General features: G+C 33.0%; 1 protein-coding gene across 1 annotated transcript; it reads left to right on the top strand.

Moving 5' to 3' along the window:
* The first annotated feature begins 894 nt into the window (after positions 1-894).
* LOC149537111 (uncharacterized) lies at positions 895-4,681 on the top strand. Its single transcript, XM_089807128.1, has 2 exons — positions 895-1,508; positions 2,933-4,681. Exon 2 carries the CDS (start codon positions 2,935-2,937, stop codon positions 4,414-4,416), a length of 1,482 nt encoding a protein of 493 aa, XP_089663254.1. The 5' UTR covers positions 895-1,508; positions 2,933-2,934; the 3' UTR covers positions 4,417-4,681.
* The last annotated feature ends 11,188 nt before the right edge of the window (positions 4,682-15,869 follow it).

Here is a 15,869-nt window from a genome sequence, read left to right as displayed (position 1 = left end):
TTCTTACTTCTTCAAAACATTTTGAGGATAATTTAGTGTATATATTAGTGACACGCACACAGAGTGAGTGGGTGTGGTTGTGTGAAGGCATGCATATAGACATTATAAAACATGTGTGCACGCAAATAAAAAGGTAGATATAGGCACATTAATTCATGCATATGTAAACACAATCTTCATAGTTCATATTCTGTTTCTCTTTGCAATGAGTCATCTGATTATAAAGCCTTTCTTGTAATACTAATAGTACACCTTTCTAGGCAGTTAGCCACTTGAAGTGAACATTTTGAAAAAGTGACACTTTTTGTAAAATCACCTTAACTGATGATTTATACTTGAGGATCAACATTCTTCACGCTTTTTTTTCCTCCTAGGTTTTCACTTAACATTTGAGTCTTCATTGTGTATGGTTCATGTGTGTGCATATTCATGTTGACATTTGAAGTGATTAAGTGGTTAAAGAATTAATCTCTTGGATCTATATCTATAAAATTATTAAAGAAAATTAATCCACAAGTGATTCACCACCCCCTTAGTTATATGAGACATTCAACTTGTTTAACCATTTAAATATTAAAACAACAAATATATACACAAATTAATATTTAGACATGAAGAATACAATCCTACAAGATATCAAATTCTTATTCTTGATCATAATTTCCACATTTAATTTAAATAACAATTATTTTTAAAAATTTAATTATATTTATATTATATAACTGCTATTATTAATGTCATGCTTGTAAATTATAAAAATAAAATTGTAGTCCAAGCAGTCTATTTACAGACAAACACGACATACAATCTAATCCAGAAATCGTCGCTAACTAAAACAGAACATAATTATCCATTATAAAATTTGAACTCATTAACATAATATTTTCTCTACCAAGTTGAAAGGCTCGCCCTGCCCGTAACTTAGATGAACTCGTAAACTCACATTCGTTACACCACAGACTACTTTGTTTAAAGAGCTCTCTGCCCACAGCTTAAATCGCATTAGAAATATTCTTACAGCGAGTATAAATTTCCCAATCCACCGAAAGAATTACAGAAAACATGGGAATTTGTAGTTAAACGAGGAAAAGATTAAGGCCCACCCACGAGAATATATAAATTCTTGTGCCTGAAGAATGATTAAAGATGTGGCCTTTTATCAATACACAACACCTTTATCTTCAGACAATAATCTCTCCACTTCATGTCGGCGAAGTATTCTTTGGATCGGCCATAACTTTGGAAACACCCTTGCTAATCATTCCTTCCTTCCATAGCAATTCAATATTTAAAGGAAAGGGGAAATTCCCAAAATCCAAGCCAGTAAATCAGAATGAGGGATTTCTTAGACTTGGCGAGTTTCATTGCTCACAACTCTGAAGGGTTTTCTATAAGACCGATTCAGCTTTCAGTGCAGGTAGAGTTATCAACCAGGCCTTGAATTCTCTGGAGCACCAAAGACGCAACATTTTTACAGTTTGTAGTCAGGACGAAAGCTATTTATTCAGGTGTGTCCCTCAATTTAGATTACTCTAGCCATCTACACCGTTTTCAACCTAGAACACATACGAAATGTGAAAAAGAGCTTAAAATTTTTGTCTCAGTTTTGACCAGATTATTTTTCAGATATCTGTCAACTCTGCACCTGGTTTGAATAAAAACGCCCAGTACTGGGTTACAATTGTATGAATTTGTGTCACTTTTTTTCTTATATATATATATATATATCTGAGGCATTCCATCAAAAGATACATCACTACAGGAAACTTGTAAAGAAACTAATTGAAATGAGTAGGCTGTTTAGTTCACAAAAGCATCATCATGTCTCTATTGACATTCGCACCTTTGCATTCAATGGAGCAGTGGTGGGATTTAGTGAGCCAAGGATCTTAACCAGTTGAGCCATTGCAAAGTGCAGATTTTGCTATTGAAATTGTCATTGTTATAATTTTATTCGCAAATATCTTCCAGTTTCGGCCGGTTAGGTCAGAAACCCTTGGCCTAGTAGGAAAGAACTTAGGCCTTTATATATAAGCAATGATAGATGATGAATATTAGCAGGAATGGATCCTGTTCTGTCACCGGATTTTATTGAAGTTTGTAATTTTTGGAACTAAAACACTAAAAAATCCACAAATCAAACTGAGTATGTTTGCATACTTAATTCCTCATAATGCCACAAACCCACATACGAACTGTTGGATAATATTTCAAATTATATGATTTCTTGAACCAATCAAACTGAAACACCATCAAAAAATTTTGGTGATTATTGCATTTTATCCAAGTTTGTAATTTAAACAAAAAAAAATCATATTAGAAATACTTACAAGGCAAGAAAACCCTCAAAATTGTAATCATACAAGAATGGAATTGCACAACTGAATTTGTTACTTGCTGCAAATAAACAGTGGCTAAATGAATTCAAAATCTTTGAATATGTGAACCCATCAAATTGATACAGGATCAGGAGTATTGATATCTCCGTATGTAAGGAAGCTTTAAGCTCTATAAAAGCATTCACATTGGAAATAGTCACCGGGCAAGGGACGCAAAGCATTCAAGAATACAATCAAATGCATTCTATGTCCTATGCTGCGACAGTAGCAAAATAAATTCAAAATATTCAAATTTGTGAAACAGTCAAACTGAAACAGGAGGAATATTGTGATAATTATATCAATATGTGATAGGAATATCGGTTACCTTCTGTAGCAAAAGTATGGCAATGTGTCCTTTGAAGCTGGATATTTTATAAGTTTAGGCTACAATTTTAGGTTTGAGCCCTTAACTTCACCAACTGCACAGCTGAATTTTGGATGCATCATGTATTCTCTAGTTCCACTTTATCTGTGAAAACACCTGTTGCTTGTCTCCTTCAGAATTGTCTAATTTTTTAAATACTAATTTTAAGCTCTATAATTTTATGCAGAGATGCAGAATGCTTCTATTAAAGGTTTCTCAAGTTTTGTACAGTCTACGAACAATCTCGTAGATAGAAAGGGTTCATGGAATGTGAGAGGAGGAAACACTGCTTGGTTTGCTGATTTAGGGTTTAGTGGCAGTAGGCATAGGAAGGTTAGATATTTTCATGGCAAGAATTTAAACAATATTTTGGGAAGAAGGTGTATTACTGGTTTAAGGCGCACAGGAAATGATAGACTCAGACTTGGGCAAGGTTGTAAAAAACAGGATGTTGAGGGACATGCTGTTTCAGGTTCGAAAGATGAGAATGGGATCTTCCACAGCTCCATGGTGAGCCAAGGGGATTCGCAATCTGAAACCACTGGTGGCTCCCATTCTTCTACAGTAGAAAATTTGCGACCCAGCACTGAGGGTATGGTATTTGGTCTAGGACAGCCTGGATCATGGGATAGCATGGAGGTTGGATGCCCAGTTGTGAGGAGATTTCTGGGTGATAATGAGGAAAGATGGTATATGTGGTATTATGGAAGGAAAAAGGGTTCTCGAGATTCAGTGGGCCTTACAGTGTCAGCTAATGGAATTCATTGGCGAAGAGGAACTGGACCCATTCAGACTGATGATGATGTTGGTATTGTCATGGAATGCAGTGATGATTGGTGGGCCTTTGATACTGAGATTGTTCGACCATCCGATATTCTTATACTGTCTAGTGAGAAGCTGAAAGCCTCAAGTGGGGTTTATTGGATGTATTATTCAGGATGCAACTCGGATGAGATAAATGTTCCCCAAGTGTTGCTTGGGAACCCTTGGAGGTTTGAGGAGACTTGCCTTGAATCTACTCTTTTTAGGTCTCTTCCAGGCCTGGCTATGAGCCCTGATGGCAGAAACTGGGCTAGAATAGAGGGAGATCATCACAGTGGTGCGCTTTTTGATGCCGGTACAGAAGGAGAGTGGGACTCACTTTCTGTTGGTTCACCTCAGGTTGTTTTCCATGGTCCTGATGATCTCCGAATGTACTACCATTCCCTTGATGTTAAATCTGGTCGTTTTGCAGTAGGTATTGCAAGATCTAGAGATGGTATTAAATGGGTTAAGCTGGGAAAGATTTTAGAGGGGGGACCTCCAAGGTCTTTCGATGAGAGTGGTATTACTGCACGCCAGGTGATCAGCAATCAAAATGGACGCGGATATATGATGATCTACGAGGGTGTTGCTTCAGATGGAACCAGAAGCATTGGATTAGCAAGGTCCTCTGATGGCCTGAAAAATTGGATAAGGTGCCAAAATGAGCCTGTGTTTAGACCTTCTACATCCTCAAATGCATGGGATAATAAAGGAGTTGGATTCCCTTGTCTGGTGCAGATGGATGAAAAGGAGTGGCGCCTCTATTACCAAGGTGTGGGAAGTGAAGGAAGGTCTGGAATTGGGCTAGCAATATCAACAGATGGTAATCTCACTAACTTTAAAAGGTGGCACGGATTCCATGTGTAGAAAGAAAAATATGAAGAGGGCAATCAATCATATACAGCTTGAATTGTTTGGGCAAAGGCTTTTTTGTCATCCTTAAACAAAGTGCATTTGTATGCCCAATATATGGCAAATTTAAACTAGCTAATTGTTCACTGTTTTGAATTGTCCACTGGCATTGTTGAACTCAATACCTGGACATCAGGTTTCCATTAGTACATACAGTTTACCAAGTGTCAAAGTAACTAATAATGAATGTCATGTCATGTGAAGGCAGATTCGGATTGAAGGTTTCATGACCATATTTTTTCTGTCTTGGAGATATTGAGTCTTCTGCATTTTATGTCATACCTCTTTCGCAATCAAAGGAATTTTAGACCAAAACATTTTGGTGGTGATGTTAATGTTCGATAAAGAAATGCATCGTGTACTTGTTACTTAGCTGTTTCCTGGAAAAGCAGAAAGCTTTTGACTTTGTGAACTATTTAAACCTCAGTTCTCTGAAGACTTGCTATTAGACAGGACCATGAACCATATAACTCCCTAATGTTTATTTTCATTTTTTTTCCTCATCCCTTAAGCTGTTTCATACACTAAGAATCTATGCAAAGTCAAACAGTTGGAAAGCTTTTGCAGATAGATGAAAGAATGCAATCAAAACAAAATGCCTACCTAAAAGATTTTACAATGAACAATTGATTTTCCAAATGAGCAAAAACCACAAGTATCAAGTTCTGCTGTAAACTATTCCCCAAGTTAAATTTGAAGGATGGTATGCAGCCAATACAGCATCCTTGGGTAAGATGAATCGTCTAACCATGGAAAACAGATTCTGGCAGTAAGTTACACTTTGTGTGCAAAAAGCTGTGGAAACTCTCATATTGAACTCATAAAATTGAAACAAAACAGAGACAATTGAAAAGATACAGACTCAAAGATTTCCACAGGTTTCAATTCCATTATGAATTTACTAACCACCAAAACTTCTGCCCCACGTCTATAAACCTGGTCTACGTTCATTTCCTGAAGGATAACACTGAATCATGGACAGCAAAATTGACCGAAATTGGAACACGCTATCAACTTAACATAGACATAACTAGAGTGGCTGTGAAGTTTTATTTTGGTCTGAATCAGGGTCAAGATTTAGGTTTTGGATTTAAATGTTTACTGCTTGCCATATGCTGCAAAATACAGCCTTCAAAACTAGCTGGTCAAAGTACCCAATGAATAAAATGGATGTGTAAATCCCTTAACATGGACTCAAACACTGGGTGTTTCTCTTGAGAGTCTCTTTCACTAAGAGTTCAACTGTAGGCAGTCTTGTTATTGAGCCACTGACCACCTATATAACCAAAAATGTGGATCACTCTTAAACTCATCTCAAGGCACATTTTTGTGCTTGGAGAACATGGGCTGCTACTCTGGGTCTAGAGTCGTGTTGAATCTTAAATAGATCAATCAGACTCAATCTAAGACTTTGTATACTCATAATGGTTGCTCTTTCAACTTAGCTAATACTCTTTAAATTGTTTAGAATATGGATTGCTTCATCACTGAGATTTTCATTCAAAAAGTGCTGCTGACCTCTCTGTACAGTGTTCATCATATGTGGTTTTGAATATGGAGCTCAATAGTGCTGACAATTTTATACAAAAGTTTCTGTTGCCCACTATATGGATGTTTTGGAATGTGGATTAATCCACAACTGAAACTTCCATAAAAAAATGCTACCTACCTCTATATGATACTAAATTTGAATTCTTCCAGCATTCTCATTTTCACACAAAGCAATCAAGCTGTTGTTTCTGCTAGTTAATCCAGATTACTGACATAAATTTCTGCACAATATATTGTTCCTTTCTGGATTGAATAATATTTCTTGTATGATATTCCAGACCTTTTTCTTAAAACATTTCTTAAACTTATTGTAGCTATAAATTGCCAATCGAAACATTTGAGTGCCAAGGAGACCGGAGAAAGGATTTCATTCTTGAATGCATTCTAATGGTTGTGATAGGAGTTGTGGATTCAATACCCACACTCATTGATTTAATATCCATACTTAATGTCTAATTTTTTTGACAACATTGCTCCAATGGTTGTGAGCCTTTAGTTGGAAAAAATACCAATGATGTGATGCTGTGCAAGTTTTGCTCGACCATTGTTCTCACTTTTTATTTTAGCTGTAACATTCTGATGTGGCATCACAATTGATGATGTGGGCTTGAACCCTTAGTTATGAGCAGATATCAAGTAGGCTTCTATAAAAAATTGGGAGTGATTCAAATAAGCAATAGTCCTCTCACCTAATAAATGATGGGATTTGGTAGTTTTTTTTGTTAATGTTGGAAACATTGTTGTTGTCAAGGTAATCATTTAAATCAACAATGGGGGTAGACCCTCAATGACAAATAATGATCGACCCTCATAAATGGAAATTAATTTTTAACTTTATATTTTTTATTAATCATTTTGAAAATTAAAATAAACATTAATATTGTATAGATAATAGTAGATTTGTTAAAATTAATTTTCTAAAACTTAAAACTTATGTTTATTTGGATAAAAAAGATATGCTATAATCAAATAAAGTATTAAAATATTGTAACTGTAATTTTTTTTTTGAATAAAATAGAACTAATATAAATGAAATGATAAATTATAATAATATTTGAAAAATTAATAATAAATTTAAGATTATTTTCTATATATATAAATTAAATAAATAGTTTCTCAATATTTTATTTTCATAAAAAAATAAGTTTCATTTATGTAATTAAATTAAGCAAACTTAAATTTAAGATTTTTTAATATTAAAAATTAAATTAAAAATTATTTAGTATACAATTTTTTTCTATTTGTTAATAAATAAAATAATCAAAATAAATTATATTTTTAATTAAATAAAAATATCTCTTTTTAAATAATTAAATATAAATTAAATTATTTATTTTTTAAAATAAAATTAAAAAATTAGAATAAATAATATAAAATTCTTAAATTTCAAAAATAATAAATAAAACAAAAAATATCAATTTGTTATTATTTTAAATTTTCCTAGAAACTTTGCATAAATCTTGTCATGTGTTGAATTTTTGCCTATAAATATAGGGCCAAAGTATTTCAAATAACCACAAATTTGAGAAGATTCACATACTAAAAGGTATTTGGCATATTTGTATGAATGAAGTTTAAATTGAATTTGTAATTGTTATTATTTTTGTAGTTGTTTATTTTGTATAGTGTTAAGTATCAATAGTCCATTCAATATAATGATTACTATTGAAACAACTCAACTGATGTATGCACTGATATTTAGGATTTGTGAGTTTGTGTTTTAAGGCCTTTTGAATAGACCAAAGATATTTTGTCAAAGACAACTTGTCACCTGGTAAAATCTACTTATGTTTTAGATTGTAATAATTTTTTGGTTTACTGTGTGATATAATTTTAAGTTCAAATTAGTCCTCTAAAGAATCTTGCAATCGTTTTGAATTCCTCTTTAGTAAGTAATGATTACATGGATGGTTTTTTTTTTATGGTGTACTAACCTTTACTTTCCTTTCTTTTTGAACCTTTTAATCGGGATTTAATGGCTTTGTATGCAGAATGTTTCATTAGCATCTTTATGATTGATATCACAATTAGATTGTGATAGACACTTGGTTTATTTGAGCTAACTTTGATAAGAAATAGTTTCTTACAAATGAGAGTCTTCAACCAATGTTACTTTGATTTTCTCTTCTTATTACATCTGCAGGTTTTCAACTATGTGGAGAGATTCTGGTAGTTGGTCATCAAAAAAAATTCATACCTCCTTTGGGATGAAGGGGATTTCTATGTCCAAGATTGGATAACAACACATGTGGGAAGGGTTCACTCAATAGTTCTCAAACTACTAAACCATCAAGAAGGCAACTACAAAACATGAAGCGATACTTGGGGTTATGCTCAAAATCAATTTTTTTTAAACCCGATAATTTGTCACTTCCAATCATCACATTTCCTATGAACAAAGTAAAGAGTGTTGAAGCTTTAAAAAGAAAAGCACTCTTGCTTCAATATAACCATGACAAATGGCAAGGGAGATAAGAAGACTTTGTCTTACAGACATCCTTCAATGTCACAATGAAGGAGAATGGACTTAATGGTCCCTATAAATTTGAGAAGCAAGATAGTGCATGGTGGATTTCCCTAGAGTTTTCACCCATTAAGAAGGTTGAGATACCTTCTTGTTTCTTTAGTTATCAGGTTCATCTTCTGTGTGAAAATGTGGAAAAATAGCAAACACACTTGTATGAATCCTTACACTCAAGATCAATCAATAAAACTCCATGAAAATGCAAGATCTCAAGAATCAACTCATAGCTTCCTATCATCAATGTGCAAAGGTTTGTAGAGAGGTGGCTCTCATATGAACATAGATCTTGGTCTTTGCAAGTAAATCAAATGAACGAAAGGTTCAAATGGACATGAACATGCAAGATATCTCCAAGTCTTCAAGAAAGCTTCAAATTTGCAAGTATAGTAGTAGCATTAAGTGTGTATGAAAGTATGATAAATTGCAAGAATGATTCAAGTCCTCAAGGAAATTGCATGAAAGCTCCAAAAACTTGTAACATAATGGTGATAATAGAATTGCATCATGAAAAATGAAGGAAGGAGGTCTCCTTATATACCAAAGCCAATAGGCATGAGGAAATTGAGGGAAATTGAAAATTAACACATAAAAGAATGTGCAATTAGCATTTATAAAGTGATGTGGACTGTAAAACTCCATTAAAATTATAAGATGAGAGGTATTTTAAAAATAAAATAATCCCTTTCCTTATAAAGTAAAGTGTGTGACATTTATTTAGTTTATTTCTTTTAAAATAATAAATGTTGCACATAAAATAATGTGGAGAGGGGTTTTATTTAATTAAAAGGGAGCAAATTCCTTTAATTAAATAATGGGAAAAATTAAAGTGTCAGCCATTTATTTAAAATTGATTCCAATTTAATCAAGAAAATTGATGTAAAATAATAATGATTAATTAAATAATTCAAATAAATTAATAATTCAAATAATTTAATTTTATCAAAGGAAATAATGATGCAAACATAGATTCAAGCTTGAGATAAATTATGAAACCGGGTCACATAGTCAAGGTGACCATTTTTGAGTGCTTACATTTGCCCCTCTTTGACTAATGTGTGAGCATCAAGAACACATTGAGTCAAAGAACCAAATCAAAGATTCAAAGATCCAACACAAACTTTCCAAGGGGCCTTACAATTGTGGGAACCAAAGATTCAAAGTTCAAAGATAGATAAGTGTAAAACTCTTGTTGCACAAACTTGCCTGTATGGGACTCACAATCGTGTAAGACAATTTTCTGAAGTGGACTCATGATTTTCACCTCCTCCAAGATATCAGCATAGACAATATTGACAACAATATCCTCGGCATACTACACATGGTTTTGGTATAGTTTATGATCAGCTAGAACAAGATCCCTACTTTCACAAGTATATGGATCAATATGTTGAACTCAATAAGGATAAATAGTTCATGGATCTAATCAACAAAGGTGTTCAAGTACCTTACAATTTTGATGTTGATAAAAATATCAAGAGACAAGATCCTTCTTTTCAAGAGCAAACCGAACATAATGTCAAGATGTTGATGGATAAACTTACACCTAAGAATTAGTTCTCTCTTCAAAGTGTTTGTCCTCTACCTTTTGAGAGGAGTATTCTAGAGGTTGAATTCCCCAAGAAGACCGAGTTTCCACATTATGATAGATATGATGGGAATGGAGACCCTAGTGATCATGTGAGACAAATTTTCACCTTGACTCTAGAGTTTTCAAGCAAAGATGCCTACCTCATGCGATTGTTTCCTTGATGTCTAAATGGCTAGGCTATGGAATGGTTCACTAAGATTACTCATCCACTTAATAATTTTGAGGAACTCATTTAGAAATTTATCCAACACTTCTCCTACAATGTTCAAAATCTAGTTTCATTGTTGGATCTATATGCAATCTCAAGCAGGAGCAAGGAGAATCCTTTGTTTTTTTTAATACAAAAATGGAGAAATTTATCCTCTCACTACTCTAGGGAAATAACTAAAAAAGGAAGGATTGATATACTTGTGAGAAAGTTGGTTCCTGAAATAAGAAATGAATTAGGAAAATTAGTTTTTGAGACTTTCCATGCTATGGTAGAGACTGCTTTCCATATTGAAGATGTTTTGAAAAATCAAGGGATTCTCAAGACTAATGTAAATAGAAACAAGAATAACAACAACAATGGAAATAAGAACAAGAATACTTCTTGGAATAAAGGAAATCAACATGTGGTTAATGATGGTGTAGTTCACACCTCCAAGTCTAGTGGTCAAGTTGTTTTCAAATTATCATATGGCATCCATGCTATGAAACTTCAAGCACCTTCTCAATAGAATAATAGAGGTAATTCTAGCTCCAATAATAGCAACCCTCAAGAAAGAAGGATTTTTACAAAGATTAATAGACCTTATGAGGATATTTTAAAATAATTGGTTGATGGCAAGATGTTAACTTTGATTGAGAATTGGAAAGCACCTACTATAAAGGGCCCACATTGGGATGACAATGCTTATTGTCGTTATCATCAAAGCAAGACTAGTCATACTACATAAAATTGTCAAAGGTTAAAACATGATATTTGGAACTTGATTGATAATGGAAAATTAACAATTGATAGTGTTGGACCTAATGCTAATGATGGTAATAAAGATTATAAAGATCCTTTGCCAAGCCTAAGAATGGAAATGCTCAAGTGAATTATACATACACCAATAAAGATTATGGATATATCAATGCTGATCAAGTTATCAACATGCTTGAAGTTAAAGAAGGAAGTGTTAACGTGTTCAAATTCAAGGATCCTTACTATCACGAATATAGTTTGAATGATGAGGAAGTTAGAACTCCATTTAATCTTAGGGGTTCTAGTTCTTCTGCTACCTCTGAGAATTTGAATGTTGTCACTCAGAGTCAAGATCCCTACATTATTAAGGATACTCCTCCATAGCCTAAGCCTAAGCAAGTTCCATCTAAAGATGATGTGTCTAGACCTGTGTCTACTTCAAATGATAAACCTAATTTTGATTTTGTAAATCAATTGAAGTCCGCTCCTGCTAAGATTTCAATCTTTGAACATGCATTTTTGTCTCCTTTTCATTTTGGAGGTTTTGTTTCTTCTTTTTGGAGGTCTCCTTCATCTTTTGTGATCCCCTATCAACTATGATCACATTGTGGTCTTTATTTCACATCTTTTGGTTGTGATCTCAATTGAAATTTCCTATCTTAAACAATTGATATTTCTTTGAGGCATTTTCCCTTTTCTTTCCATCTCTTTCATTTCTTTGTCTTTCATTTTCTTTCTCCTCATTCTTTCTTCTTTATTTGACCTTGCTCTTTGATGCTTTGTCTTTTTGGTCAAATTTTGTCTTGGGGCATGTATATCTTTGCACTTATTGATTATCCTTGGATTTCTTTCATCATGGTGTTTTGAATCAAGAGATCATTAGGTTCATGCCTCGAGTCCCATGTGTGAGAGTTTCATCAATAAACCTTTATTCTAATTTGATCACATATATCTTGTTCTTGCTTAGCCTCTCCTTCATTTTGATTTTGATCACGAGGGGGTAGGAACTCTCTATTGCTCTTCATTGCTTGCTTATTTGATTCAATATCTATCTATATTTTTCAGCCTAGCTTGGGATAGACGATTATTTTACCTAGGGCATGTTAGTGCTTGGCTTATCATTTTTTCGTTGTTGATATTTGTATGAACAACTAAAAAATTCTTGGATTGTATTCCTCTATTTTGAGTCCCCTTGGGAAAATTGTCTTACACGACTATGAGTCCCATATGAGCAAGTTTGTGTAACAAGAGTTTTATGCTTATCTATCTTTGAACTTTGAATCTTTGGTTCTAATAACTATAAGTCCATCAGGAAAGTTTGTGTTGGATCTTTTAAATCTTTGATTTGGTTCTTTGACTAAATGTGTTCTCGATTCTTACACATTAATCAAAGAGGGGCAAATGTAAGGACTCAAAAATGGTCACCGTGACTATGTACCCCAGTTTCATAATTTATTTCAAGATTGAATCTATATTTGCATCATCATTTCCTTTGATCAAATTAAATTATTTGAATTATTAATTTATTTGAGTTATTTATATTATTTAATTAATCATTATTATTTTACATCAATTTCCTTGATTAAATTGAAATTAATTTTAAATAAATGGTTGATCATTTTGATTATTGGCATTATTTAATTAAAAGAATTTGATGTAAAATAATAATGATTAATTAAATAATTCAAATAATCTAATTTGATCAAAGGAAATGATGATGCAAATATAGATTCAAGCTTGAGATAAATTATGAAACTAGGGCACATAGTCGAGGTGACCATTTTTGAGTGCTTACACATCTATCATGACAAGAATTTACGGCAGGATAACTTGTCTATTAGTGTCATGCCCAAAATAACGGGGCAAAAACACACGAAGATTTTTTTTCAAAGATTAATAATCCACTATGTTAATACATACTACACTAACAAGGTTACAAGAAGTAGACAAAGGATTAAAAGTGAGTTATGTTTACATTTTATTAAAATGCAGAGTTGACATCTCCACATACTATACGGGTTCGAACCCCTAAGTCCTAACACTATGGGAACACTTAGTTCTAGTTGAATGAGTCAATCATTTAAACATTAGGTTCAAATTACAATGGTATGAGATCAAGTTCAAAGTGTATTTAGGGTTTCCAAGTTCTTGAATTGACTATGATGCTATCCCTTATTACACTATACTAGATCAATCTTTTAGGAGAACCTAATTCTGCATTTAAGGGTTAATTTATCATAACATACTAATACTTAATCTGGATATTATCATAACTAATTTTGAACTAATTAAAATATTAAAGCATTTATCATTAAATTATTTACAATATCTAACTCATCTTGTATCATAACCCAATCCATCATATTACATTACCTAGTCAACTGTGAGTTATAACACTTCCCAATCCACTAACCACCTTCTAGGCTTAAAATTCAAATGCAAGCTATCCCAATACTATAACCATCACATAAATTTAAATCCCAGCAAAAGGCTAATAACATAAATTTTCTATCTAATCCATTTCCAATCCTACACTTCATTTAATTTTTAAGAGAACATTTATCCATTAACAACTAATACTAGCCTTTGACATAAAAGCTTTTCACCCTAATGCAACTTCGAGTTTATTACACCCATAATGTATCGAATTAAAAATGATTCATTGTTTAAAATTTTAACTAATCCAGATAGTAAGATTTTGATAAGATACATGCATAAAGAATTCACTATGTTCTTGCATAACTATAATAAGTTAAATAAAAAGATATATTGTATGTAGATTAATTTATCTATAAAATATTATATATTAAGGAACATAAGGTATCAATAAATTGTAGAATAACTTATATTATTCAACATTCTCTTTAATTAATAAATGTAAAATTATATATATATAAGTCAAATAATGATGTTTTACTTTCCCTATGGTATTCTTATAATTCAAATTTGAATTCATATATTTAATTGTTAATTAGATGAAATGATGAAATATAAAGTTATGCAATTGATTTCCAAATAGTGTTAAGAAAATTTGATCATGTTAATGGAATTTCATCTTGTATTTTCGTATTTGTTGGAAGGAGAAAGATTCTTACGTTAATGTATCCACATAACATCAAACTTTATGCTATAACTCAACCTAGAAAAAAAAATCCCTTTGCCATACAAATTAAATTGTAATTGCAAATCTTACACTTAGAAAAAAAAAAAAGAGACATTAAAAAAAATCTATCCTTCATGAGCAAATTGCTCATTGCCCTTTGTATGAGAAAATTGTAAATTCTCCTTTGGATAGAGAATATTCCCTTTGATTCCATTTAATATATTTGGTTACCATTTGTAAAATAAAATTTTGTAATTTAAAAATAAATTAATAAGCTAAAATTTATTAACCTACCTTATCCTTCCCTCAACAAATTAACTTTATTTCATAACTCCTTTGGAAACAAAAATCCATCACATGGGTGCTGATATTAGCCCACTTCCTCCTCTCCCCAAAGGTGGGCACATCACATCAAATCTTCATAAAAATGGGATTTTGGTTTAATGGCATTTAAGGAAGTTTGACATGGAAGTTTCCCCATGATGCAATTGGTGGAAGGAGCTTTTTGGGATTGATCTGAACCTGCACTTCCTTCCCATGCATGCTTTTTTATGGAGAGGACAAGACATGCTAGAAGTCTTGGACCACATGAGGGTCTTCTTGAAACCTGCCCATGTCAAGTGGGTAAGGGTGGCGACTAGGATATGGTTGGAAGACTTTCCCCAACCACCTTTCTTTTTCAAATTTTACACTCTCTTCCCATAGCACTTCCACTTCTGACATGCCCTTCTCCATCCTTGGGCAGCATGACCACCGCATGGGAAAAGCTCATGTGAGCCTAGGTGGGGATAGGCAGCTGGGGTTAGGTGTAAAGGGATGGGTTAGGATAGGTGAGTCAGGTAAGGGGTAAGGTTATAGGTAGTTAGGTGTTAGTAAAATTTAGTTTTTTTTTTTAAATGTTAAGTTAGGATATGTTAAATCTTAAGGTTAGAATATTTACGTAGTGAGTTGTGTTAGATGTTAAATTAGTGGTGTTAGGTGTTAGGTGTTAAGTGTGTGTTAGTTTTATTTTAGTGTTAGATAAAGTTTTAATTTTTGAGTAAATCGATTTAATAATTTATTGAGATTGTTTAGTTTAATTTTATGGATTTACTCAATAAATTACTAAATCGATTTACTCAAAAATTAAAACTTTATCTAACACTAAAATAAAACTAACACACACTTAACACCTAACACCTAACACCACTAATTTAACATCTAACACAAATCACTACGTAAATATCCTAACCTTAAGATTTAACATATCCTAACTTAACATTTTAAAAAAATAACTAAATTTTACTAACACCTAACTACCTATAACCTTACCCCTTACCTAACTCACCTATCCTAACCCATCCCTTTACACCTAACCCCAGCTACCTATCCCCACCTAGGCTCACATGAGCTTTTCCCATGCGGTGGTCATGCTGCCCAAGGATGGAGAAGGGCATGTCAGAAGTGGAAGTGCTTTGGGAAGAGAGTGTAAAATTTGAAAAAGAAAGGTGGTTGGGGAAAGTCTTCCAACCATATCCTAGTCGCCACCCTTACCCACTTGACATGGGCAAGTTTCAAGAAGACCCTCATGTGGTCCAAGACTTGTAGCATGTCTTGTCCTCTCCATAAAAAAGCATGCATGGGAAGGAAGTGCAGGTTCAGATCAATCCCAAAAAGCTCCTTCCACCAATTGCATCATGGGGAAACTTCCATG

Source organism: Cupressus sempervirens, chromosome 10 (assembly GCF_028749045.1).
Source record: "Cupressus sempervirens isolate cs-2001-9-10 chromosome 10, ASM2874904v1, whole genome shotgun sequence".
Lineage (NCBI taxonomy): Eukaryota > Viridiplantae > Streptophyta > Pinopsida > Cupressales > Cupressaceae > Cupressus > Cupressus sempervirens.
Note: the sequence above shows the minus strand (reverse complement) of the source record. Positions and strands in the feature narration are given on the sequence as shown.